General features: G+C 37.1%; 1 protein-coding gene across 24 annotated transcripts in view; it reads left to right on the top strand.

Annotated features, from left to right (window-relative positions):
- Positions 1 to 27,487, top strand: part of LOC110452090 (serine-rich adhesin for platelets-like) — a 291,726-nt gene that overhangs the window by 146,878 nt on the left and 117,361 nt on the right. Inside the window, exon 1 of one of the 24 annotated variants that reach the window (XM_021500405.1) lies at positions 1,899 to 2,394. The exons of 19 other annotated variants lie outside the window; for them this stretch is intronic. In XM_021500405.1, the coding sequence (XP_021356080.1) occupies positions 2,341 to 2,394 (54 nt within the window). In that variant the 5' untranslated portion in view covers positions 1,899 to 2,340. Of the gene's footprint in view, positions 1 to 1,898; positions 2,395 to 14,013; positions 14,237 to 17,291; positions 17,655 to 21,357; positions 21,553 to 24,972; positions 25,087 to 27,487 lie in introns of those variants that run through there. 4 more of the 24 variants (XM_021500407.1, XM_021500409.1, XM_021500408.1 and 1 more) reach the window with 4 other exon arrangements.

The following is a 27,487-nucleotide window of genomic DNA, read 5'->3' as shown; positions in this document are numbered from 1 at the left end:
AAAAGCCTCTATTTTTACCTGACATAATGGACTCACGGTCTTTAGAGGAATTCGTTCTGTCCAAAACCTTACATACAGCTGTCTGAGATTTCCACAATCTTGTCTATGACTCAGGGTAATTAACAGCCTGTTTTCCCTGTGAAGCGGTAGTTTTCGGTAATTGAATTGAAGCATTAGATAATGCGGATTGTATATATTTATACATCGGTTCACAAAGGCGGCTCCAAACCTGTACAGCAAGGCAGTGAGAGATCATTATCCAAATCGTTACAATTATTTGTACAATAAAATTCAGTGTTAGCATATCTTGATCTAGAGCGCATCCCTAGTGGACTGTAAAAATAACATCAGAACAACCTGTCTACAGTTTCATGCCGTAGGAACACAGGTTTTTGGGTCCCGTTTTCTGTAGCTGATTTTTGTGTTATCTTATCCTTATATAATCTGCTAAATTAGACTACTTATTTACAAACATGAGATGTGAGCACAGTGAAAAATGATGATTACCAAGCTTATAAATGTTTCAGATTTCATGTCTCACTTCTTTCTGGGGGAGAAAACTACTGTTATTTATAAGAACAGGATGCTCAATCTAAATATTGATCTTCAGAATTATGTTCTATATTTTCTTACCTAAGTAGTAAATGCAATAAACTGGGATTTGCTTTTAATATCGGAGATGTATCTGTTTCGGGTTTTTTCTGAAAACTGCTGGAGATGATGTCAGCTAGATTTCAATTTTAGATAGTTTCACTTTATAATCATTGTAAGTCGTTTCTCAGAATTCAAAAATAACTTGTTTAATCACTCATAAAAATTACTTGTTCTCTTCAACGTCTCTTCAGATATTAAAATCTTCAAAAGGTTTTAAAATATCTGTATCAGCTTTTTCATTCTGAGGAGAATTTTATAAACGAAGGGAGATAACTTGTACACTTTTACAGAATTTTCTTGCTGGGATGCTTTTTATATATACACATGCATGTTGAATAGTGTAAGTCTAAGAAAAAAAAACCAAGGCATGCAACATTTGTTATAAATATAGATCTGGGCATGTGATGGAAGTTAGAAAGATCAAAGCTTGCTATACACGCGATAATTAAGTATGGGACGTCTAAGATAGGTTATATCCCAGCCAAGGAGATGTATCTTATTTAACTAAGATAAGCGCCTGGCCATATACCTATGAATTATATTAAGCATACCTGTGTAGCTATATAACATTCAAAAGTGTGCAGATAGTGAGTATACCTGTCGCATAATATTGTAATTAGTAGGTGACCTAGAAAAGGCCTTAGGCTCCATTTGGGGGTCCTGTGAAATTATTTTGATAATAAAATGAATAACTGATTGATTTTCATTGGTTACTGCTTATTGATTTTCACCTTTTGGTTTCATAGATAGATAGTAAGAGAGAGTGTTTATTGCACAGGTAGATAGAGGTGTTACTGTATTTTACCTGCGGTTCAGGTGAGATAACGACTTGGGGACCAGCTCGACAGATGCCATTGTTCTATAAACCTGCATCCTGTCCTAACTTACACAACATGTAGTGGACCGTGTGTCCTGGCTGTGTCCTGGCTGCAGATAAAAATAATGATCTTTCCACATTTGGTACATTGATTGATGTGTGGTTTAATGTGTTCAAAATGCAGGTGATAAGTACCGAGGCCAGGTCTCCGTGTGGTGTGTTGTCACACCGCGTCCTTTCTTGAGTCACCTTGGCAAGTGTCCCCTAACTTGTGTACCAGGGTACCTTCGCGGGCTCCCAGAGATTCCACTCTACCTACCCGCCGATCAACCTTTACCAAAGCGAGCTCTGTTTGTGTCACAAGAACAAGAGTACACAAGAATCGCTTTGTGTTACAATGGTGGCGGAGAATTGAGAAAAAAAAATTTCTGTCGAGCTGAACATGGAAAGTAAATACTGTGTAAGAATGTGTATATAGGTCCAGGTAAATGTCAACGGCATGCAAAATGGCTCAAGTGTACCTGGCCAGGAAACGAAGAAGGTGTTAACGAGGTTAAGTCTTCAAATACATTATTTTTACCTGAAAGGGAATTACGGCAGTAAGGAGAGTGTTACTTAGTGTTTTCGTGTTTAGGTTTTGATTTGGATGTAGGGAGACAGACAGGTGGAACTATTTACAGCAGAATTAGCCAGGCCTGAAACTAAAGGCAAATACTTTACCAATTGGATGTACGGTACCGCTATATAGCAGGCAGTGTTCAGGTTCGTGTGGGAAACAAACGGAGGGGCAGAGGCCCGGTGTAGGGATCCATTCTGGGAGCCACTGACAGGCCAGGAAAGGTCCGAGGTCACAAGGGCCACGCCTTGTCATGGCGGGATGTTTCTCATGCGGGGGGAAACAGGCCAAGAAAGAGCAAGAAAAGGTGCGTTTCAGGTGTTCATTGTTTGTAGGTAAAACATATCACTCAATACGGCAAAATGCATGTGTATAAATTCTGTATTGAATTGATCCAAATATAATCAAGATATGTTTCTACACTAAAAAGACAACCATAGTATCACCATAAAATACTTTACCTGAGTTTAGTAGACTGATGTACCTGTAACACTACAATAATGCATGTGAATTGTACAATTATACACAGCTTTATCACCTGTATATACAGGTGATAGAACACCTGGTAGTACCCTTTGCACTAGTAAACTGAAAGTAACATTATGCTGACAATACATAGAATTTTATGTAAATTAAACAGGAGTACTATCAACTGTTACATAATTACTACCTGTAGAACAATAGGTGTTGTGTCAGGTGTGTAGGTCTCAGACTGGGGTTATCTTCTAGGATGGTGTGTATCAACATTGGACAGGTGTACATGTGTCTAATAGTTGACATCTATACTGTGTGTATATATACAGGTAGATATATACAGGTAGATATACAGGTACACATATGCAGGTAAATTGTATATATACAGGTATACTATATGTACACAGGTAGACATACATGTATACTATATATATACAGGTAGCCATACAGGTATACTATATATACAGGTAGACATACAGGTATACTCTCTATATACAGATATACTATATATATATACAGATATACTATATATACAGGTAAACATATAGGTATGCAATATATATACTGATAGACATACAGATATACTATATATATACAGGTATACTATCTATATACAGATATACTATATATATATATATACAGATATACTATATATATACAGGTATTAACTATCTATATACAGATATACTATATATACAGAGATATACTATATATATACAGGTATTAACTATCTATATACAGATATACTATATATACACAGATATGCTATATATACAGGTAGACATACAGGTAAACTATCTATATACAGATAGACATACAGGTAAACTATATATACAGGTAGACATACAGGTAAACTATCTATATACATGTATACATACAGGTATACTATCTATATACAGATAGACATACAGGTATACTTTCTATATACAGATAGACATACAGGTATACTTTCTGTATACAAGTATACATACAGGTATACTATATATATACAGGTAGACATAGGTATACTATATATATACAGATACAATATAGATAAACTATATATATACAGGTAGACATACAGGTTTACTATCTATTTACAGGTATGCTATCTATATACAGATACACATACAGGTATATTATCTATATACAGGTAGACATACAGGTATACTATCTATATACAGATAGACATGCAGGTAAACTATCCATATACAGGTAGATTTACAGGTATACTATCTATATACAGATAGACATACAGGTATACTATCTATATACAGGTAGACATACAGGTATATTATCTATATACAGGTAGACATACATGTATACTATCTATTTACAGATAGACATACAGGTATACTATCTATATACAGGTAGACATACAGGTAGATCGACATACAGGTATATTATCTATTTACAGGTATACTATCTATATACAGATTCATATACAGGTATGCTATCTATATACAGGTAGACATACAGGTATACTATCTATTTACAGGTATACTATCTATATACAGGTAGACATACAGGTAAACTATCCATATACAGGTAGACATACAGGTATATTATCTATTTACAGGTATACTATCTATATACAGATATACATACAGGTATGCTATCTATATACAGGTAGACATACAGGTATACTATCTATATACAGATAGACATACAGGTATATTATCTATTTACAGGTAGACATACAGGTATATTATCTATATACAGGTAGATCGACATACAGGTAGATCGACATACAGGTATATTATCTATTTACAGGTATACTATCTATATACAGATTCATATACAGGTATGCTATCTATATACAGGTAGACATACAGGTATACTATCTATTTACAGGTATACTATCTATATACAGATATACATACAGGTATGCTATCCAAATACAGGTAGACATACAGGTATACTATATATACAGGTAGACATACAGGTATACTATCTATATACAGATAGACATACAGGTAAACTATCCATATACAGGTAGACATACAGGTTTACTATCTATTTACAGGTATACTATCTATATACAGATAGACATACAGGTATATTATCTATATACAGGTAGACATACAGGTATACTATCTATTTACAGATAGACATACAGGTATACTATCTATATACAGGTAGACATACAGGTAGATCGACATACAGGTATATTATCTATTTACAGGTATACTATCTATATGCAGATTCACATACAGGTATGCTATCTATATACAGGTAGACATACAGGTATACTATATACATACAGGTATACAAACAGGTATACATACAGGTATACTACCTATATACAGGTATACATACAGGTATGCTATCTATATACAGATAGACATACAGGTAGACATACAGCTATATTATCTATATACAGGTAGACATACAGCTATCCATGTAGAGTTAAGATAATGAATCAAACATTTGCTCTTCTCTATCATGTTTACGTCGAAAAACAGCTATAGGTCAAAATATATAGTACATGTGTTTAGTTGGAAATCATGAATCTGGCTGTCTGGTTCATATCATTCAGGGGAAGCTCATATTCTAGTCTAGTTGCAGTACGATTTTAGACATTGACAATTAATTGATGTTACAGTTGCACTTTTATATTATGGATAAAAATGCTCAGAAAATGTGTACTTGATGTTACCCAGAACCCCATGGTGGTTTTATATATAATGCTGCATTGTAGTATTGAACAGGAGAGTCTTATAGGTACAGGAAGGAAATCAAAAGGAACCGTGGTAACACTGTCGTAATTATAATTCACTATAACTCACATTGGCTAGAGTACTATGGTAAGGAAGATGCTGAGGCTGCTTGCTGGGTTTCAATATCATTAACAGTGGGGAAGCAACCAGATCAAAGGGAAATAGATAAGTGGTAGATGAGAAAACAAAAAAAAAGGTATTTTGTACAGAGGAGGGGAAGAAGAACAATCAAGAAAACAAAAACATACTTAACAATCATTTATACACACTTTTTAGCAAGTATAACAGATTCTGAAAATACTAAATGTTTGTTTATCTGTGTCATTGAAAATTGTCTCACTTTATGAAAGATTATCTTTAAAGATCATGCCAAGAATTGCTTGACAATTCCTTATCCTCATCTCATCTGTGTCTATGGGAGGTTTTATCTGTTAAGAAGCATTCCTGTCTGTGTGAAACATTTAGGTAACTAGGTTTGCTTTTTGAAATTACCTCTGTTTTTGACAATGTCTAGTGGAGAACGACCGCCCTGACATTTCCTCATCTTCATCACATCTATGTCTGTTGGAGGTTTTATATGTTTACACAATTATTCCTATCTGTGTAAAACATTCAGGTGAATCGGTTTCTCTGCTTTAGACATTGTCCAGTAGCGGCGACCGCCCTGAAGAACACATACGATACACACACTAACAAATACTGGTCAATCTTATTCACCTTATAAAGGAAACCAATTTACAGGTGTTTAACCAAAGTGAAACGTGAATGGATTCAACGACGCACAAAAGATCTGTTTAGATATTATCACAGAACACAGAATGAACCTAATTACCTTTGTAGAATCAAGGCCTGTTTTTAGATGTGGCCGATGATAAACGTGACTGAAGACGATTTCTGTTTGACACCTGTATCCTTCTACAATGACAAATTCCTCAGCACTCACCTGTATTTCTATAACGAGAGTGAGTACTCTTATGCTACCTGTATAAATACAGGTAAAAGAATTTTGGTCTATTTTAGAGGTCGGCTAGGCAGAAAAAGGAATTCGTTTTTTTTTTTATATATATTTGCGGTTTTATGCTGTACGTGTCACTTGTGAGGTGGAGTCATTTATATATGAATTCGGAACAACAACATTTTAAACTTTCCACCTTGTTTGGAACAACACCAAATTGAGTACCGTAAATACCCGCATTAACCCTCCAAAGATTTCCTCCAATAAATTTCTACTCGTATTTAAATTTGATTTTCTGTTTTGCTTGTCTAACGAAATGTTTTCTTTTCTTTTTAGTTCATTAAAATACAGGTTAATTGAAATCTTGTAAAGTTGTTGAATTTATTTGTAATATTTTGGTGATATTTCTCAAGGGACATGAAAAATAACAGACCCCATCATAAGACTTATGTTATGTGCTCAAACCTGAGCGTTTTTTGGCGCAATTTCGAAAAATTAACATTAAACCTGGGAATGATAACAGCGCTGTGTCAAGTCATAACTAAGTTCAGGAAGCGTTATAAATTTTAATTTTTGAAGTGTTTTCTCACTTGAACTAAGATTTGAATTTGAGCACAGAATAATTACATGTGAGTGTGAATATGGTTTTTAATTCATACCAATTCCAGGTCTATGCACAAATTTGTATAGGGCCATAAAGTATATATAAATATCAAAATTATTTAAATTTTCAAAGTTCAAAATCAAGTAGCATTCAAAAGCAATCAATAGGAGTTAAATAAATTTAGAAAAGAAATAAGAGTAGTATATTGTTGAAATAGAGTAGTATATTGTTGAAATAGAGTAGTATATTGTATGTCGATGTAATATGGTTTGGAGCTAGTCGGGTATATCTATGCACAGATGCACAGAGACCCGCAGTGATGCTGGAGTATCTCAATTTTGTATAAAGTGTCGGGCTGGAGTTGGGAAGCCCCAGGTTGAATACCAAGTCTTGATATTCCATTTTCCACTCCTGTAATTCTAAAAAGATTTATTTTTACGATACAAATTAATGTATAACGAACATACATATTCGTGTTTTCAGAGGAATTCAAAGTTCGGGGTGTTTACAAGCTAGGGCAGCTACCACAGTACTCGGTGAATAGGGACATGTTTTGTCATAGATCCGAGATAATGCGTGGGTTACATCTCCGATTGGTGTTGATTTCTAGTGTCATTCAAGTATCTTTAGGTCAGGAAGGTCGCCAGGTGAGAAAGGAATTCGGTTTTCTCTACCTGGTGTATCGTTGTCAGTGTTCTTGACTCCATGATAAAGCTGTCCTTATGGGATTTAGAAATCTGTAGTTTCTCTGTCCTGTTACACGTATAACATGAGAGAGAGTAGTGTGCTTCCACCGGGATCGGACCCAGACCCGTGATCTCAAACTTCCTAGTCTGACGCTCTACCACGGAGTAAAAGGGAAATTCGATCCTTCTAGTACGAAACTAGAAGGTGACCGTATTCATATATACCTGTACAATGAAAATATGCCACACATTTAAAGACATGTTTGTATGGATCAAAATATTAGTATGACCCCTAGGCCTACAGAGGACCCTTTACTAAGGCCAGGTACTGGTCGTAGGTCGGTGGTTTTTCTCCAGGTACTCCAGCTTCCCTCCACCACCAAAACCTGGCACGTCCTTAAATGACCATAGCTGTTAATAGGACATAAAACACAAACAAACCAAACCAAATACCTTACTAAGCCAATAGTGTAAAGTAAACAAAAACAACTCCCACTCTATGACAGACCAGTGACTGACCAATGACCAGCATGATGACACATGACCATTTGTCCAGTCATCAGGGTACGAGAGCTGACATCATCATTATTGGGGCGTTGTGTATTCTGATTCATTAAAGATGTATCAAGGTATTTGATTGGTCAATTGAAAATTAAAAAAAATACTACAGTATAATAATAATAATATTAATTTGAGGTTCTTTTATACCGCTTTATCACAACCTTTAAGTTCTTATGACATATATGACACCGGTGCTGCTATTTAGGCGCTCACAGCTAGCATTCAACAATTCCAGCACTGCCCAACCACATACTCATTTACAGCTGAGTAGACTGGAACAAGCGTAGTAAATATCTTGCTCAAAGATACAACACAGTGCTGTGACGTGACTCGAACCGACAACCCTTCGGTCATGAGCCCCGGCGTCCTACCACTAGACAACTGTGCCTCCAAATATATATATTTGAAATCGGCATGCAGTCAGAGAATTGCTTTTTGTGCATCCTTTCGACCTAAATATTATGACAAAATCAAGATAAAAGTAGAAACTAGCAAATTTCGTTTTTTTAAGACCAAGGAGTGCTCAGTAACTCACTCTCACTGTTCAATATATTTGTTAAAATACAGTTTCTTTGAAGTTTCTTTATGATGTTGAATTTGTTGTCCTTGGGTTTTAAGGCCCAAAATGCTCTTTGTGTTGAATTTTGTCTAAGTATTTTAGTCAAAAGTAGCAATGTTTCTTATCTTTTTTTTCTCTCCAAAAGTTAAAAAAAAAAAAACATAAAAAGGGGATTTTTTTTTTGTATAAGTCTCGGGGAAAAAAAGGGGATCTATTGAAGTCTGCGATGACAACATCTCTGAATGACCTCATAGACATTAAATGTTTGCTTACGCACAAAATGATAATAAAAACTACTGTGACCGTAGGGATGTAACATCACCTGGCGGCTACAGTAGACCCAGTGTGATTTACTGTCAGGGACATTGTCCTCAGCCCCTGTATCTAGCCGTCACATTTTTATGTGTAAATTTGGTGACAGTTATAATCCCTTTTAAAAGAAACGTATTTTGATGGCAGCAGCCCATATATTTAGCCATGACTTTGAGGTACCCGGGAGGAGATTTGTGTTTATATTTTGAAGCAATGTTCGTTTTTTCTGATTATTTAAGTGTTATAGTTAATTAGGACGATGTTTATTTGTTCACATTATATATATAACTCAGTAAGTTCTGTGTTACGATAATTTTTCAATGCCTATAGTATCATTCACCTGTGTTGTGGTAGAGTAAGGTCGATTTGATGAACCACTGAGGATGGTGGGCCGGTGGCCACAGGTGAAAAAGTACCTGTCGGCTCACAGGTAATGACTTACCTTGATGTTGAACACTGTACAATCACACAGCTACGTGGTACAGTACAGAGAATGGCTGTGTGTTGATGGACTCGGCGTCACACGGACAATTTGGAGTGTTGTGTGGTTTGTTCCTCAATTACAGTGTATGCAACCTTAAGTATCGAGTGTTTGGCCACATTTGGGTTTACACCCTGAATACAGTGTGACGTCAACTCTGGACATACCTTGGAAATATTGATATCATGGTAAATATACTACGGTTACTTATATCTCTTTAAGATTATATTATGAAAATATTATGGAGCTTTTTATAACTGCATGTTTCCATGGAATGAAAAATTTAAAATTATGGACATTTATCTTCTAAATAAAAAGTTGTTTGCTTTTAAAAGGATTTTGGTTTAAATAGAGAAAATTCATAGCTTGTTGCAGAGAAATAAGCTATTCACTTGTACACTGAAGATAATTGACAACATTCAATAGTTACCTTTATAGCAGCACATATAGAATCCTGCTTAAGGATTCTGAATCCATCATTCGACCCTGTGCTGTAATCTTTAGAAAAACAATTAGTTGAAATACCTAAAGTCTATCCAGCTGTATAAAACTGTAGCGACAACATCAACGGGACAAAACTAGATGGGCTGATGCTATTTAACTTGTTGTGTATTCTTCATATTCAAATGGCAAATGGATCATTACTAGTGCATCTGACTATCTCCAAAAATTTAGAAACCAGACTGTATATATATAAATACAGTTCAAAGATATCATTGACAATAATTAACATGAAATCTTCTTTGAAATTGCATATAGACTAGAAAATTACCTGGAACTCGTTCTGTATCAGTGGACAAGACTTAACCGAACTCTTCTATAAACAGGTTACATAAGTCATGGGAAGGGTCTATAGTGGGAGACCTTACCTGTCGTTAATTGACCATCCTTTTTCCTCGGGTATTTTTAGTACCCGGGATAATAGGGGCAAGTAAACAAAGAGAGATCGGGGTCACATTTCATTGCCTTCCCTTTGATCTTTAAATGCGAGATAAGAGATTTTATTTTTGTAGTTTATGAGTAATTTTCTTGTCACTCTCTCTGGCTCCCTGATGTAACCTGTTTATTTCCGAGAAACCCCTCCGACCTCATATCTCATTGGTCGGTAGGAATCCCTGATGTAACCTGTTTAATTCCGAGTAACCCCTTCGACTTCATGTCTCATTGGTCGGTAAGGAATCAACTCCTGCTGTAAAAGATATTTTGCAATCTTGCAATATTTTGATTTCTATCTTTTTTTTTGGTGATACGGAATAGAAATTTCGAACTCCCAATACATCAAGTGCATGATCTTAATGAATTTGATGAAAATAGAATTGGAAAGAGCAAAAAAGAGGGAATTACTTGGCTAAGTTGTGTAGCAGACAACATGTCCTGGACATTAACATCAGTTTGAGGGGGTCACGTTTCTTAGTTTATTTCAAATTGTTTGGTTAATGGTCTATGAAAGGAACATGTAGGAATGTGTGTGTCTGTTCTGATAGAACAGCTAAAGTAAACTTGCCAACAATCGGTCAGACTTTGAGAAAAGGACAACTTGATTGTAATCTAAATTGACAACTGTGTTTTTTGGCCAAAAATTAACAATTTTGTACCTTCAACTACCTACCTAAATCTGTAACTTTAGAAGCTTCTGTCTTTAATGTTGATGTAAACTGCACCTGAATAAACTGAAAACCTCTGTAACCTGATCCATATAGTGATCAGTTAAGACAGGTTTTTCAGCATCTAGTTACATCATGATGAAATATTTTAGAAAAAGTTCTGGGCTTGAAATTTTCACATAAATTATATGATATAAAAGTACTCCAAATTTGAAACGAAATTGGAAAAAAATATATTTTGAAATTTTGACATTTTTACCTATGAAATTGAATCCAGGTATCACATATATGGGTAAATAGAGGATCCCTATACCACTGCCTAAACTGTTACTATGCACTGGAAAGAGGTATTTCTGGCATGACTATCACTTTGATAAATCAGTTTTGTTAAAAAATTATAACTTTGTAGGACTTCGAACACTGAACTTCAGACGGTTAAATTATCGCTCTAACCCTTTCACCCCTATGTAACTTCGGTTAACTCTTCCATGCATTGATTTGGATGAGTCCATTATGGTCTACAGTGGTGAAAGGGCTAACTGATTGAGCTAACTGGTCAACAGAAGTGCACTGAGCCAATTGCACTACAGTTATATCCAAAACAAAGTTAAGCAAAGGTTACTGTACATATAAGAAACCACAACGGAATTCTCAAGTGTTTTGCCTTTGTTGGGACAGGGATCTTTAAACAGTGTGTCTTACCTGGGGTAATTAGTATGCATGTACAGGACCTCTCGAGTGACATATCTCAGGTGTCAAAGCAGGTCAGGTACCTGCAAACATGTTGTAAGCAGATGACATGAATATCATAAACAAAAGTTGTGTCAAATTTCGATGAAAACAACCTGGTTTAAACATAGCTGTATCTGATTGAAGAATCTCAGGTAACGCATCCAATACCACAGGTAAAAACATCCCAATTTTCAGGTAAAATGAGACGAAATAAAAAGATGAATATTTTCATCAAAATGTCATTGTTTAGGAGATAGTTTGATCATATCCTACATAAGTTATTCTTTTCATAGGCAGTCACTGGAAATGAATTACGATCTTTAGCTGACTGCGGTGATATCTAAGAGATCATTTAACAAGAATGTTTATGGCGTGTGGACTAGGAATGCACATAATAGGCACCTCCAAGTTGTCAAAGTACTGCAGATAGTTATGGTTGTGTACAAGTGTTTTATGTAAAGAAAATGAATCTCAAAAATTACAACTTGGCTGAGGAAAGTCTGATAATATGAAGAATATTCCAAAACATTTATACTTTTCAATTAAATATCTGAATATGGAGGCAACAATACAGACATATTTAATCTTAAATTTATTCCGACTGAAGATAAATGTCAGATGACTCTCAAATAACTTTTTGAAAATGAATGAGGTCATTTGCATAACCACATGAGAAGCTTGTTATCTGGTCTGTATCCTGTAAATGTTTTGCATGGATTGCTCTTACTGCACATTTACGTACATGCTATGCTGAGTTATGGTTCCTGAAGCTTGTCTGACATACTTCCTCCATTTTATTACTGTTTAAAGGGCAGTTCAGTAAAAACTCATCAATCCATTCCCTGATAGGTTTAAGGAAATTTGTATTCCAACAGTTATTTGTTTTAAGAATACATCTAACCAAATACAGAAAGGGACAATTTTAGAATATGTGAAAATAAGATATCTGTTAAAGAAGACGCCCAAAATTAGCATACAAAGGTAAAGTTATTAAAGTGTCAAGATAAACCAAGATAAATGGGATAGAACTACATGTTTTGAATGTGAATGTGACATTTGTTAGTTGGGGAGATAACTCCAGTTAAAAAACCAGCAACCTCAAGGGCGATAACTCCAGTTAAAAAGCAGCAACCTCAAGGGCGATAACTCCAGTTAAAAAGCAGCAACCTAAAGGAGATATTTGGGCAATTCAAAGGGAATAACACTGACGAAGGATGGGGAAATTCAAGACAAAAATCTCTAGTTATTTAGAGAAGTTAATCCAGAGGAAACAAATCGTTTATATGACCAACCATACCTGTTGGATTCAACCACCTTTATCTTCCCCTACTCCCAATGGTTCCAGATGTAATGGAGCCCAGTCCATTGAACCAACTCCCTACTCCCAGTCTTTTCCTATGCCCTCTCAACCCCTGCCCCCTCTCTCATGGTACAGCCTAATCCTGATGACATGGTGCATATGTTCCCTAATCCTCCCAAAGGTCTATCCATGCCTTTTCCTCCAGTCTTTTAATCCCCTTCCCCAACCCCTAAAAAATACCCACACACCCTCAAACAGGCCACCCCACCCTGCTAACAGGTCCACCCTCCCCACCCTGCCAACAGGTCCACCCTCCCCACCCTGCCAACAGCTCTAGTCAGCCCTTGTACATATGTATACATCAATAAACATTACACAGTATAACATACAACAAGGATTGTACTGTCTGTGTAATAAGTCTCCTCATACAGAGTCACTAGTAAAGTAGGTTCTGACCAGCGGCCTGAGGTGATGGAGATAGTTGTGAGGTGGCACAGTGTATTGGTGTGTAGCCCTATGTGTTTCCCCCTCCAACAGTAGCCTGCATGTGCACACACCAGCCTCCTGTAATTACTCTCTCCGGTTTGAGTGGTTGGAGTAAGTAGTGGCACAGTGCTTCATACTTTGGGCAGAGAAGTGTTAGTGATATCATGCCAAGCATCCCGAGGCTATATTTGTCATCACCAAATAAAGTTATCCTTTTCGCCAGAGAGATGTGGAGCTGTGTGGTTATCCCTCCCCCCAGACAAAACTCCCCACTGCATCCCTACCCAAGGGTATTGGATCAATTGAAGTTCCCTTCTGCATCTTTCTGAAGTTCATATTCCAGTACTTCTACTTATATAATCACTGAATATATCATATTGGTCCACACAGGGCTGTGTTGGTAGTTTCTCCAGCACTTGATCCAATATAGATAGCATTGAGGGTGTGTAAGACACATGCATGCACACGCACACACGAATGCTGGGTGTGAGGCATACATATCGGCTTACACCTACGTACGTAGTTACAGAGATCTACTTCCTGTTAGGTATAGTCTGGCACTCTGTCTTAGGATTAAAAATCCAGGTCGGCATCGTCAACTTGAGGTCCGTTAAAGTCGTGTGAAGGTCAAGGTTGGAGCCCCACCCCCCAGGGACTGCCAGGGTGTGTCTAGAATGTAGGGAGAAACATACACAGGTATGTAACACAGTGTCAGCGAGTGTGTAATAACATGTTGCATCTATCTGTGGGACGAACTAACACAAGGCTTATGCAATAAATACCTAGGAATATAGTCATCAGTTTTTCATTGGTTCCAAATACGTTATTAATTAGAAAGGATGTAAAAATTTAGCCCTGTAAATTTTGGGGCGGGTGCTTCACTTTAAATGATTTCTGCACATGTTTCGGAAGAAAATGGGTTGGGCTTGTTTTCTTCACAACCTGTTTTCAAACACTATGTTTGTGCCAATGATGTAGTTGCCAAAATTCTTTCTTCGTGATGTCTTAATTGTTAGATATCCGTAAGTGTATCATCATCTTGTCAAAACAACCTTTTTTTCAGGTCAAGAATTAAAACAAAAAGTCCTTTATAATGGTAGAAAGTTTCATAACAGACAACAGTGCATGGTCAGGATTTTTTCAGAAATTCTTTAAATATTTGAGTACAGATATAAATATTTGTAATGTCAGATATGCTAGAATCATGTTTGTGATTCGTTGATAATGATACTGTATTATGTTACGGTGAGATTAGTGACCATGTCGTGTCAGGTAAATGCTGACCATTAATGTCACTGGTCATTACGATGAAAGTCATTCAGGCCCGAAACACCACCCTTGTTTGACCATGACCTTCATTGTGTTAAATTTGCCCCCTATGGTTATACAGGTCTGGAGTTTCCTTGGACCTGTAGAAAGTTTCAGTTGAGAATGTCAGCATTTTGTTCAATAATGTCATAAAAAAGCCATCAAATTCTCACCTGAACCTAGCAAACAGGTACGTGGGTGATTTAGACTGTGTCGCCTCTCTATAGCCCTCCAGGGGTGATACGACCATCAAGGCCTCGTATATTAGGGACATTATCTAGAGAAGCTGATGTATGGAGTCATGTATGATTACAGAATAGATATTGACTTTTTATGTAAAAATGAAACATTTGATACAACATTAAATGTTTATATCTTGATTCTTAACCTGAATTCTGCATGAATAATATTAAGGTATGTACTCAATATAGCCAAACATCGACCCACCCCCCACCCCCCCACCCCCAAGCTCCTTTTCCCTCTTTTTTCTCCCTGCCCTCATCTTCTGTCTTTCACACTCTACCTTACCACCTCCCCATCTACCTGTGTCTAAATTCATCTCCACTATCCCTCAACTAAAATGCAATACTGCATTAACATTTTCTCGTTCTGTCAAAATCAAGCTCATCGACATTTTTTTATTCAACATTGTTGCTGTGAATCTAATAGCTACCTGGTGACCGCCACTCTCTGGTGATATGTGTGTCTGTAGAATCGCGTGAAACGGAGAGAGAAGACCACAAATGACTAACCTGTCCCCTCCCACATGGTCCCTCCCACATAGTCCCTCCCACGGAGACAGGTGTGCTACACATAATCATCTCATTAAGTGACTAATGACTCGGGCCTTTAGTGTGTGTGTTTGAAGGCTAGAGGGAGTACGTAAAGTTCAAACATGTTAGAAATTCTCCAATTAAATCAGGCAATGAAAATAATTAATGCAGTTTCTTTTTCCATCTGTCAAAAATAATATCTTCATATTACAAGATATGATGATATATGTTTGAATAGAATGCAGTTAAAAAGACAACATATTTAATTTAAATCCACACAATCTTGTTCTATTTCCAACTTTAACAGATAAATTTTCATCTAGATAACGAATTTCAACTTGATCAAGTAACATGCATACTGTCCGCTTAATTTATTTTACATCCTCCCCCCCCCCAATCTCCACCTATGCATGCTATGCCTACCATTCAAAATGAAGAACATATATGCAGACATCTTAAGGATCCCTGTCTTACTGCAATCCAGTTTTGGGCAGTGGTATGGGGATCCTTAACTATTACTGCCAACAGCTTCCTCCATTAGATGTGTACCACTAACAACATAAGACTGGATATTGAACAGGCCAAGAACGTCCGTTCCTTTACCTGCTTCCATCGTAATTCACCTGTGTCAATTTGTTGAATTAGGGCGAGCGTTAAATATAATTGACCGTTGACTATCCGTGGGATCTCGTATATCTCTATCAATCTCTACTCCATTACTGACTGAATAACTCCACTTACCTGTTGACAAATCACCCTAATGTCTCTTCAATCTCCATCTTTTTCGTAGATAAAAACTTATGAAAAAGAATTTATTGGCCTGAGTGAATTGAAAAAACAAACAGAAACATGCTGAAGGATGATTCAGCATAGCTAGAAATTTGTTTGGGGATTCTTCGCTCCATAAAATTCGTGTCCTCAAGGCTAAATGTCCCGATGTGTGATTTGATGTGTGATCGGCATGGTGGTGTCCTCTTTACAAAGAGGGTAGAATTGGGTCAGATTCAATGTGGGCTTCAGTGTGAGATAGGGAAAGATCATGTGATTACTGTCTACTGTATAGACCGAATTAGGCAGGTAAAGTTAAAAGAAAGTAAGACATATAGATAAACTTGTAAACTTTACATGTATAGATTAATTAAAACTTACACAGGTTCTTCAGACAGGTAAGCTTTGAATTATGCTGTTAAAAGTTAACTTAAAGAAGAAGAAAGGTTAGCCTAAAATTGCACATGTAATCAGGTAGATTTTAAATTTCACAGGTAAATATTAATAAGGCAGGTTAACTTTAAATTCAACATGTAATTCTGACAGGTAAATTTGAGATCAAACAGGTAATTCTGACAGGTAAATTTGAGATCAAACAGGTAATTCTGACAGGTAAATTTTAGATTAAACAGGTAACTCTGACAGGTAAATTGTAACATACAGAGGTAAACAACGCTGGTAAACTTTTAAATTGCATCAACCATTACATTTCAATCCTGGTGCAAATAACACAGGTATGAAAAGGGAGGCGATTACAAAAAGTACTGAAACAGAAATCAGTCAAGTGTGTCTGTGCATGGTCTGTGAACAGAAAATACACTGTGTTGTTGGCTTGTTCTCCACACAGAGCTGTGGTATATGCATAATATAAAATTCTTGTCACATAGAGTCGATCACCACGCTGGATGATATGCATCAGTCCTACTCTCCAGTTATAGAGACACACCAACGTTTGAATGGTATACGACCCCACAGTTTTTATTCAGTCTGCTATTTTAACAGACAGACAGGTTTTACGTGGGAAAAGTGAAACAACTGGGGGACATAGGTAGGCCCTGTACCTAATGTGACCCTAGCATTCCATAAACTTCGGATACGGTCCGTGTGAAGTTCTGAAATTCTGGATCTTAAGATGTGTAAGGGTGACAGATACAGAAATTCGGTATCGTTCGCATAGCAGGTTTATTGGGTAACATCGGAATTGTGACATCATTGGAGATTTCTGATACACTGAGCACTTGACACTCCCAAAACATACCCTCACAGTAAGTATATGTATGTCTCCTATGTGTTCTACTGTGCAGCTTTGCTAGAAGCTAAGTTTTATATCAGGAGTACCGTCGGGGTATCGACACCTTCGTAAGATATGTTAGTCTTACACCTTCGTAAGATGTCGGTGACGCCAAAGTTAAAGATCAACAAAACACTTGTGAAATTTTAACCTTTTTTACTCGGAAGCATTCTTCCTTGGTGATCTTAGATCTTGACCTAACTGTAACCTTAAAGCATATAGGGAACAGTGACCTCTGACCCTGTACTTTGAACCTTGGCCTTAAATCCTTAACTTATTCTGTGAACTCCAACCTTATGTAATGAACTTTGACCTTGTACAGTGAATTATGACCCTGTAATGAACTTTGACCTTGTACAGTGAATTATGACCCTGTGATTAACCTAGAAGAGTTTGAACTTGTGAACTTTGACCCAGTGCAAATCATACAGAGACTATATGTAGAAACTGGCAGTGCTGTTTTAGAGTGTCACTTTGGTCCTCAGTATATATCTGAAATTTGAGCAAATTTTAACATTATTTGCTTCAACTCGTCAATCATGTTTTATAGTAGATGATGGAAAGTTTTTACCTTATTTTCATTTAAATAATTCATGTATGTTGTCTTATCCTCAAATTGTCTAAACATTAAAAGCAGGTTATTGAGACCAAATGAAATATTTTGAAATAGTTGCTATGGCAGCTAAGCTGTTGCTATGGAAGCCAAGGTTGAAGAAGACTTAAAACTCATAGTTCTAGTCACTCAAATTACTTTTTCACAAAGTTCATTCCACATCTGGAGAGTTATTCTTGAAAAAAGCACCATTTAAATATTACTTATTTCATAATTATAAATTTTTAACAATAGAAGTGATAAGTTAAGAACAATTGACCTCAGGATTCATTTTAACATCTGGAATTATTTGCTATAACTTGCTATGACGATTCTGACGCTATATAACCTCGGTATGTTATCTATAGAATACCAGCGATATTGATTCTGTGGAGGACTTATCCCACTATTACATCAACATCTCAACTTATCTGTCTCCATCTAAAACCACTAACTACATCTGTATCTACATGTGTCCCAGTAGCCGATCAGGGACATCGAAACATCTGTCATAACCAATCAGACTTCATCTAATATCTGCCTTGATCCAGTCAGGTAGCTCTGGGAACAGCTGTCACCATATTTTTCTAGAAATCCTTCTCAAGTCTGATGTATTAACTTGTGAAACATGACTGCCACATAATAGCTTTATGTATTTGTTGTCTCATTCATAACTTTTGCGGACTCAACCAACAAATTTATCCAGATCATTTCATATCAAATCTCAAGCACCATGGTAATTTCCCAAAATAGTTTTGTTGCCCCAACAAATTTTAGTTGTTATATGTTAACTTACCTATTGTGTTTCTGTAATATGTGTTAGAGTTAAGGTTATATGCTCCCTTAACTATTGTACCTGTGATTTGTGTTGGTTATCTCCCTTAGTAAAACACCATGCTGTTAATGTTATGTAATCACTTCTGAGTACTACCTACCTACCTATCCTCTTCGTCCCCGGTGGGATATAAGGCCATACTTCTGAGTACTAGAAATGCATAATTGTGTAGATTTAAAATGTATGCAGATAATTTACATCTTTTCTTAGCTTGAAACTCCTTTTGATATGAGAAACATTTCACAGAAATGTACATTACATCATTAAGTCTCCATGTCACAGAAAGGTGGCATGCACCCTTAAGTCTCCATGGCAGAGTTAGGTGGCATACAGCCTTAAGTCACTATGTCACAGTAGTGTAGCTCATACATCCTAAAGTCCCCTTGTCACAATTAAGTTGCATACAGCCTTAAGTCTCCATGTCACAGAGAGATATGATATTCAGCCTTCAATCTCCATGTCACAGAAAGATGGCATACTGCCTTAAGTCTCTATGTTACAGTAGTGCAGAATACAGTGTTAGGTCTCCCTGTCACTGGAAAGTGGCACATAGCCTTAAGTCTCCATGTCCACTTAAAGGTAGCATACCACCTTAAGTCATGTACCCTCACTGTAGTTCAGTAAGACCTGAAGAAAGCATTTGCCTGGTATTTGGTACCATGTATCCATATATTCTCAGGGACTGGTAGGGACTGGTAGGCAGGTATACCTATATATCCCTTGGGACTACCAATAGGCAGTGGGTCGGAAATGAAATGGTACACACACGTCTCATCTTCTTGTCACATAATATTCAAATTAAGGATAAATTATTCATCACAGAGAATAGATGTTAAGGAAATATTGATGCACTTTGATGCAAACATGTTTTCCGTATGTTGTGTATTATTATACACGACTCGGGATATAAAGCATGTACAGGTATACGCTGACATTCAATTAAACACAGGTACTGTAGAAAGTGTTACTACAAGAAATTCCAAAGACGATTAAAAGCAGGTGCTTAAACACAATCTGTAGACAGGTAAAATATATAATGTTGGAAGCTTTGATGATGAGATAGAAATCAATAAGATGAATTTTTATTAAAAGGCTTCAAAGACAAATTATGAAATATGAAACAGATTAGACTCGCATTTATACCTACAAACGTAAGTACAGAAAATGAATGACAGAATCAATCAATCAAACTTGGAGAGATTAATTAAGTCGGTTATAAAAACACTGACGTAATTGAGACACATAACTTGGGTTTATATTTATGCTGTTTGATATTCTTATTATAAGACAACGTGGTAAGAGTTTAGTTTTGTCCATATGACAATTGAATTTGGATGTCTTGATCTCCCATATCATGAACTCTATACTCTGTACCACCACTACACACACAGACTTGTTTCCTGTTTTACCTGTTCAAAATTCCTCCGTGACCCCCTTAGGAATTATTTCTCTGTTACCCGCTATAGTGGGTATGACAGATATCCAGAACATGGAACGAAACCATACTGTAAGACATCACAAGAACAATAAATGATTACGACATAATCAGTTTGCAATGGGAGAAGATCATGTGCAATAAATCAGAATAAAAATACCACAGTTTTCAAACACATCATTGGTAGAATGGGAGAAAAAAAATCATCCCCTCCCTATAAATGGATATGCCAGATAAGTCTCAACCCTCAGGATGAGATTCTGGAGAGTCCGACACTTAAACTAAAGCATGAAAGATAAATCTCAACCCTCGTGATGAGATTCTAGAGGGTCTTACCTTGAACTAAAGCATCCCAGATAAATCTCAACCCTCGGGATGAGATTCTGGAGGGTCTGACCTTGAACTAATTTTAAAGCATGCCAGATAAATCTCAACCCTCAGGATGAGATTCTGGAGGGTCTGACCTTGAACTAAAGCATCCCAGATAAATCTCAACCCTCGGGATGAGATTCTGGAGGGTCTGACCTTGAACTAAAGCATGCCAGATAAATCTCAACCCTCAGGATGAGATTCTGGAGGGTTTGACCTTGAACTAAAGCATGCCTCGGGGGTAGACAGTCGAGAATATTGACCTCTGTTTTTCATTTCTCAGTCATGTGTTCATGGTAGAGGAAGATTCTATTAGTCCCTGGTATACTTGCTGCTTCATTTCTGCTTCCTCATGTTCTATTGTAGAGAACAGCATTCTAGAATGGTTACTTTGTTTAGCATGGGAGACAAAGTGGAGGAGGAGGGGGGACGATGTGGGAAGGGGGTTATGATGTACTGATGTAGAAGCTGGGAAGGACCTACAGTTGTCAGTGAGGCTCTAGTGAGGGAGACAGGTGTGTAGTGTAGGGCTCCAGAAGGAAGGACCTGTAGGACCCCAAACACACAAACATTTACTTACAGGATCTTACTTATTGGACCATACCTGGAATGGGAAACTTTTTCTCTTTATTCTGATTCAGGTACTGTACAATTTGTTCATTAGTGTGTGATGATACACAGCATGTGAAAGTAACNGGTCATGTTGTACCATTTATGATTTCGATTTTGCTCCAATCATTTGCATCAAAAGCAAAACTTGAATTATTTAAAGATCTGACATTGACATATTACTTCTGATAACCATCAAAATATAGGCTTCTGATAACCATAAAAATATAGGCTATCTTGTGAATTCCATTCAAAATATCAAAATGTAGATTATCTGTAGCAGTTCCACTCAAAATATATAGGCTATCAGTATATACACACCTTTATCATAACAACACAATATACAAAATCTTCAGAGCTTCAGGACGGAGTATTTATAGATGTGGCAGAAAGGTAAGGAGGGGAGGGGGGGGGGGGGGGGGGAGGTGCTACACTAGAGCATCCTCACCAGGGCTCATCCTTAGATTTTGTCCCTGCAGTAAAGCAGTAACTAAGATGGGAACGCTGGCATTGTGACTACTAGGTATACCTACTCCTGTTAGTATACTCTGTACCAACACTACACACCTATATAATTGAGTTAGGTTTGTAAATTGCCTATCTCTAATGCCAATCTTGTTCATCCTAATGTAATCAGCTGTTTTGGCCAGAGGATGATGTAGGTTGTAGTGGGCGATTACATAGCCACTTATCACATGACTTACTGACCCCAGTGGTCAGTCCTCGAGGGCCAGTCATTTATCAGGACAAACTGGACACCGCCCAACATGCCCCCTGGGGTCAGTTATGATACGGCTGATGTGATAGGAATGTGTCCTGGGGTGGATCTGATAGTCAGATTATAGGCTTATAGAGAACATTATACCTGTTATAATGATACACAGAAGTATTTATAGACTATCGGAATTGTGTATCCCTGACTTTCAACTTGTTTTCATTCTTCATAGACTTTATCGAGTATTGTATCTTATCACGGTATAGTGAATAATTTATAGACAGCCAAATGGAATCTATATTTCATAGACTAACCCATATTTTTTCATTAATAAGCCCATGCCTGGTAATAAGCCCACCCATATTTATTGCAGTTTAGATGAAAGGCCAATATAGACCATTTCATCGTCTTGTAATCAGCCATACCAACCCCCAGCCCAACCCCCTCAAACCCTTCAGTTTGTTTAATTGATTATGTTTTAGCCTGTGCTTATTACAGGATAAATACGGTAATAGAATTCTGTATTACGGGATAAATACGGTAATAGAATTCTGTATCACTTCTTTAGTGAGCCTCCTACTCCATTGTGTATTCGCAGGTTTGGAATACTTCTCAGACTTATAGAATCTTTAATGTCTTTTTACAATACAATGACTATTTAATTGACCTATAAAATATTGTATTTCATACTGTGGTATACTTAATTCTTAATGGATGAATGAAATTTAATTTGATAAAGATGTATTTATATATTAACCGTATTGTGGACTGAGTTCTTTGTAGACGAGAAACTTACATTTATTGCAGTTTACCAAAAAATTCACAGATATGTAATTCTATATCCATCTAATACATATATAATACTTAGGATACTAGCCTAACTGAATTAAATATATATATAAAGAAAAATTCTCAACAACGAGTCTTTAGTACTTTCATCACTTCTAGGAGATTCTTCCTAACTGGTATTTAAGCATGGGTGAGAAAATCTGCGAACAAAATACCAATTATACAGCAGCCTTCCTGTGAAACTAATGACTTAGAATTAATTTAATTGGCTCTAATTAATTAATTCTAGAAGAGATTAAAATACTTAAGACTCGTTGTTGAGAATTTTTCTTTTTATATCATTTCTTCGTCTGTAAGGATAATTATTCCCGCTTCTATAATATATATATATATATATCTCTGAGGATTACAACTTATTCTCTTTCTTATCCTGAAAATTATTTGCACCAAGAACAATTAAATGGTCATTATTATAAGAGAATTTACCATATAAGTTGACCCCCCTCCCTCCATACTCGGATGACATGTATCCCATGCAGAGAGTCTAGTCTGTAATCTTGACAGTACATCTATTAAAGAACCTTTCAAGGAATAATTTACGACGTTTTAGCTGTGAACAACCTTCAATCAGCTGCACAATCGTGTGCATTACTGACCCCGGCTGACAAAGCAGATATTGATATTCTGAGGTGGAGGTTAAAAGCCTGTGAGATATGCCAATATGAACGGTAATTAGAGCCAATTTAAATCAATTCTAAGTCATTAGTTTCACAGGAAGGCTGCTGTATAATTGGTATTTTGTTTGCAGATTTTCTCACCCATGCTTAAATACCAGTTAATCTGTCCTAGTAAGGAGGTAGCAGATACTTCAGAGCGGGGTGTCAGGGTGTCGGAAAATCATTAGTGGTGACTCGGTGACACGCATACACGTAGTGTGCCTGAAGGATGAGAGACAGCAACTGTTAGCACTAATGATGCAGACCCTTCAAGGGAAAGTTATTTTAATAATATGAAAACTGAATTTGGCCAATTTTGTTGTTGATTAATATAAAACAAAAATTGAAATGTGCTGTGACAGCTATGTACAACACTTTGTAAAAATTAACTTTTCAAAACAAAACAAAATAACAACAACAAAAACAAGTTCTTGAGGAGAAGAATAAGAATAAGAAACAAAAACAATAGGACTGTTCACCTGTTGGTGAAAAGCCCTAAATACCCAATAACAAACAATATGATAATTACATGTACAAAGATATAAATAAAATAAAATATTATCAAGTATTAGTAGAAAGGGAGATAACTCTGCAATTTAACCTTCACCCCCTCCCTTCATCTGGTGAAGTAGGACATAATTCATTGACTCATTCACCCCTGAAGACACATTTGAACTCCTCCAATTCAAAGGTTGGAACAGTTCATTATGAAATTTCAGGGGTGAATGAGTTAACAGTGGATTTAGTAGTTGCCTTATTGGTGATGTTTAGGGGTTGGTACCGGCGAGCGATGACAAATCAGTCACTCAGCGTACGCTGTCACCAAACTTAACGTGACTATAAGTCTGTGAAACGGGGCCTAAGTGTCACAAGTACTGTGGCTACAGGGAAATATCACCAGATCAACAGCCACTCCTGCCAATGAATCCGGGTTCTTTCTGGGGAGGAAATTATATAACAGAATCAAACTTAATCTGTCATCAATTTCTTTTTCCTTTTTTAAAACAGAACATTTTGTAATGTCAATCTTTTTATCAACAATGTGACTCAGTTGTATTTCCTGTGTAAGTAGTGACGCCTGACTAGTCAGACCTTGTATTTTTACTCTGACCTTTTTCTCAACACGGGCCTGTATATATGACTTGTGAATAATTTTGAATGCATATATAACGAACTGAAATTAATCACTTACCATGCATATAGGAGTCTCTGTGTATGTATATCAGTCAGTGTACACCAGAGTATAACTTTCGACATTTGCTATAACCTGCGCGGAGGTTTGGTGGAGAGTTAGTGTGTGCAACGAACTGTGACGTTAAAAAACAACAGGGGAGAATAGAAACAAGGTATGATGTTGTGAGTACTAACTATGTTAATTGCGGTAAACAATTTTGCGAGTATCTTCATTTTCAAAAACACAATTGATGAGGGGTTGTAATGTGATAACATTGTGATGTTGTGGTACGGAGTGATCAATGACGGAGAGATGTTTTCTACAGAAATTGTAGGGAGCGTACTGGTACAAGTAATTAGTGCACCTCTCGTTATTACAATTGGGCTCCGTAACGGGGATAATTACATCATTACATGGCTGTTGTGTTTCAGACATAATACAAACTACACACCAGATCTTTGGTGTATTGGGCCCGACATTTACAGCCTGTCATTGTTATACACGAGCAGTTACGTAACAGTTCACTTACGTAGGCTTTACCTACGCACACAATCACTGCATGCTGAGTGTGGCCATGTGTAAAATGTAAATTGTTTAAAATCTATGGTGAAAGTTCCAGAGATGAATAACAACATTAGGGTCGGATAGAGAATGTCATACGATGGGTTTGGTGTCCTCCTTTTTTGTGACATCAATATTGCATTATAGTCAACTTAGCTGTATAAATTTGTAGATGTTACCATATAACACATTATATCGCCTTCCACTTCTGCAAAAGTTCCTGTATTCTAGACTTATACAAGTCCCTTTAGTTGATTGTACCTGTTAGACTTGGCAGTGAGAACAAATAGAACTATAGACTTACACATGTCCCAATGCTCCAGACTTACACAAGTCCCTCTCGCCTTAAGCTAGTGAAATCCTTTTGTCAATGTAATAAACAAATACATTTGTTCTAGTAATACACAAGTTTCTTGTGTCCTAAACCTACTCAAATCTCTGTGTTCAGGACTATATACACTTTGTCCTAAAACTACTCAAATCTCTGTGTTCAGGACTATACACTTTGTCCTAAAACTACCAATGTCCTTTCAGATTTGAATGTTCTTTTGACCTCAGGACCCCTCTCCCATGGCTAGATAATCACAGAGACCAATACGTCCTCATTATGTTTAGCACATTGTCATGTAGAAGAATGTGATTTAGACCGTTAGACCTCCGCTGTGCCTCAGTATCTATCTACAACTCCATAAAACACGGCTGACGAGTGCTGTAAGGTAACCATCATCTAATGTACGGAAGGTGCACCATCTTATCTCCCTGATAACATGTGACTTGAGTCGTTATGGTGATGAATCAGCTGACACTGTGGTTTAGTTTAGAGGCCGACCTTGACCCTTGACCTCAGCTTACTCACAAGGCTAGAGTTCTATTTGGTCTCACTGCCAAGCCTAACAGGAACAATCGACTACTTATAGGCCTGTCAGCAGTTATATTGAAAATTAAGTTTTTTCATCAAATCTAAAACAATTGATCCTTGTTTGTCCACACACTGCATATTTCAAAGTAAATTGTCATCCGGAAAGAAAAAAAATAAAATCAAAACCACAAAAAGATTGAATCACTTTTGTGTTGTTCCGAAGTAGACTTATCCCACTTTACTCAGTGCATACTGACATGTTTCCACGTTAGAATTATTAACTTTAATGGAATTTTCTCTATAGTGCCTTACGGCTCAAACCCTTGAGATGCAGACCAAATAAGCATTCCAAAAACTTCCGAATTATAAACATTTCATATAAAAAAAAACACTTTTGGGTACAGGTGTCTTGTATGGGTGAAACCATTTTGTTCACAAATGTCTCTATCCAATCTCTCGATCCCGTTCTTACCTCAGCATAATCTTATTCTCACTTCCATCAACTTCAAAATCTCTCTTCTATTCTTTTATCTCGATCCTTCCATCCTTGTACCCTCATCACTGTCCCCTTCATTTCCCCCCCTCTGCTATCCTCTCGTCCCTCCCTTCATTCTTCCTTCTGCTATCCTCTCATCCCTCCCTTCATTCCTCCCTCTGCTATCCTCTCATCCCTCCCTTCATTCACCACTCTCTTTGTGCTTCCCTCCCCTCTCATCCCTCCCTTCATTCCTCCCTCTGCTATCCTCTCGTCCCTCCCATCATTCACCACTCTCTTTGTGCTTCCCTCCCCTCCTATAGCTCCTTTCTACTCCCTTATCCCTCTTCCCCCCTTCCTGTTCAACATCTTTTCCTTTTTTCTACTTTCTCTCTCCCTCCTGCATCAATCTCTTCATTCTTCCCTCCCCTCCAATATCTCCCTCCCCCCCCCCATTTCCTGTTCAACAACTCCTCCCTTCTTTCACTTCTTCCCTCCCTCCTGTACCACTCTCCATGCTTCCCTCCCCTCCAATTTCTCCTTCCCCTCCCTTATTCCTCTCCCCCCCCCCCCCCCCCTCTTAACCACCCCCCCCCCCCCCCCCCTACCTGTTCAACATCTCCTCCCTTCCTCTACTTCTTAATTACCTCCCTCATGCACCAAGCTCTTTGCTTGCTT

Source organism: Mizuhopecten yessoensis, unplaced genomic scaffold (genome assembly GCF_002113885.1).
Source record: "Mizuhopecten yessoensis strain PY_sf001 unplaced genomic scaffold, ASM211388v2 scaffold6383, whole genome shotgun sequence".
NCBI classification, from domain to species: domain Eukaryota; kingdom Metazoa; phylum Mollusca; class Bivalvia; order Pectinida; family Pectinidae; genus Mizuhopecten; species Mizuhopecten yessoensis.
This window is presented reverse-complemented; position numbering and strand designations above follow the sequence as displayed.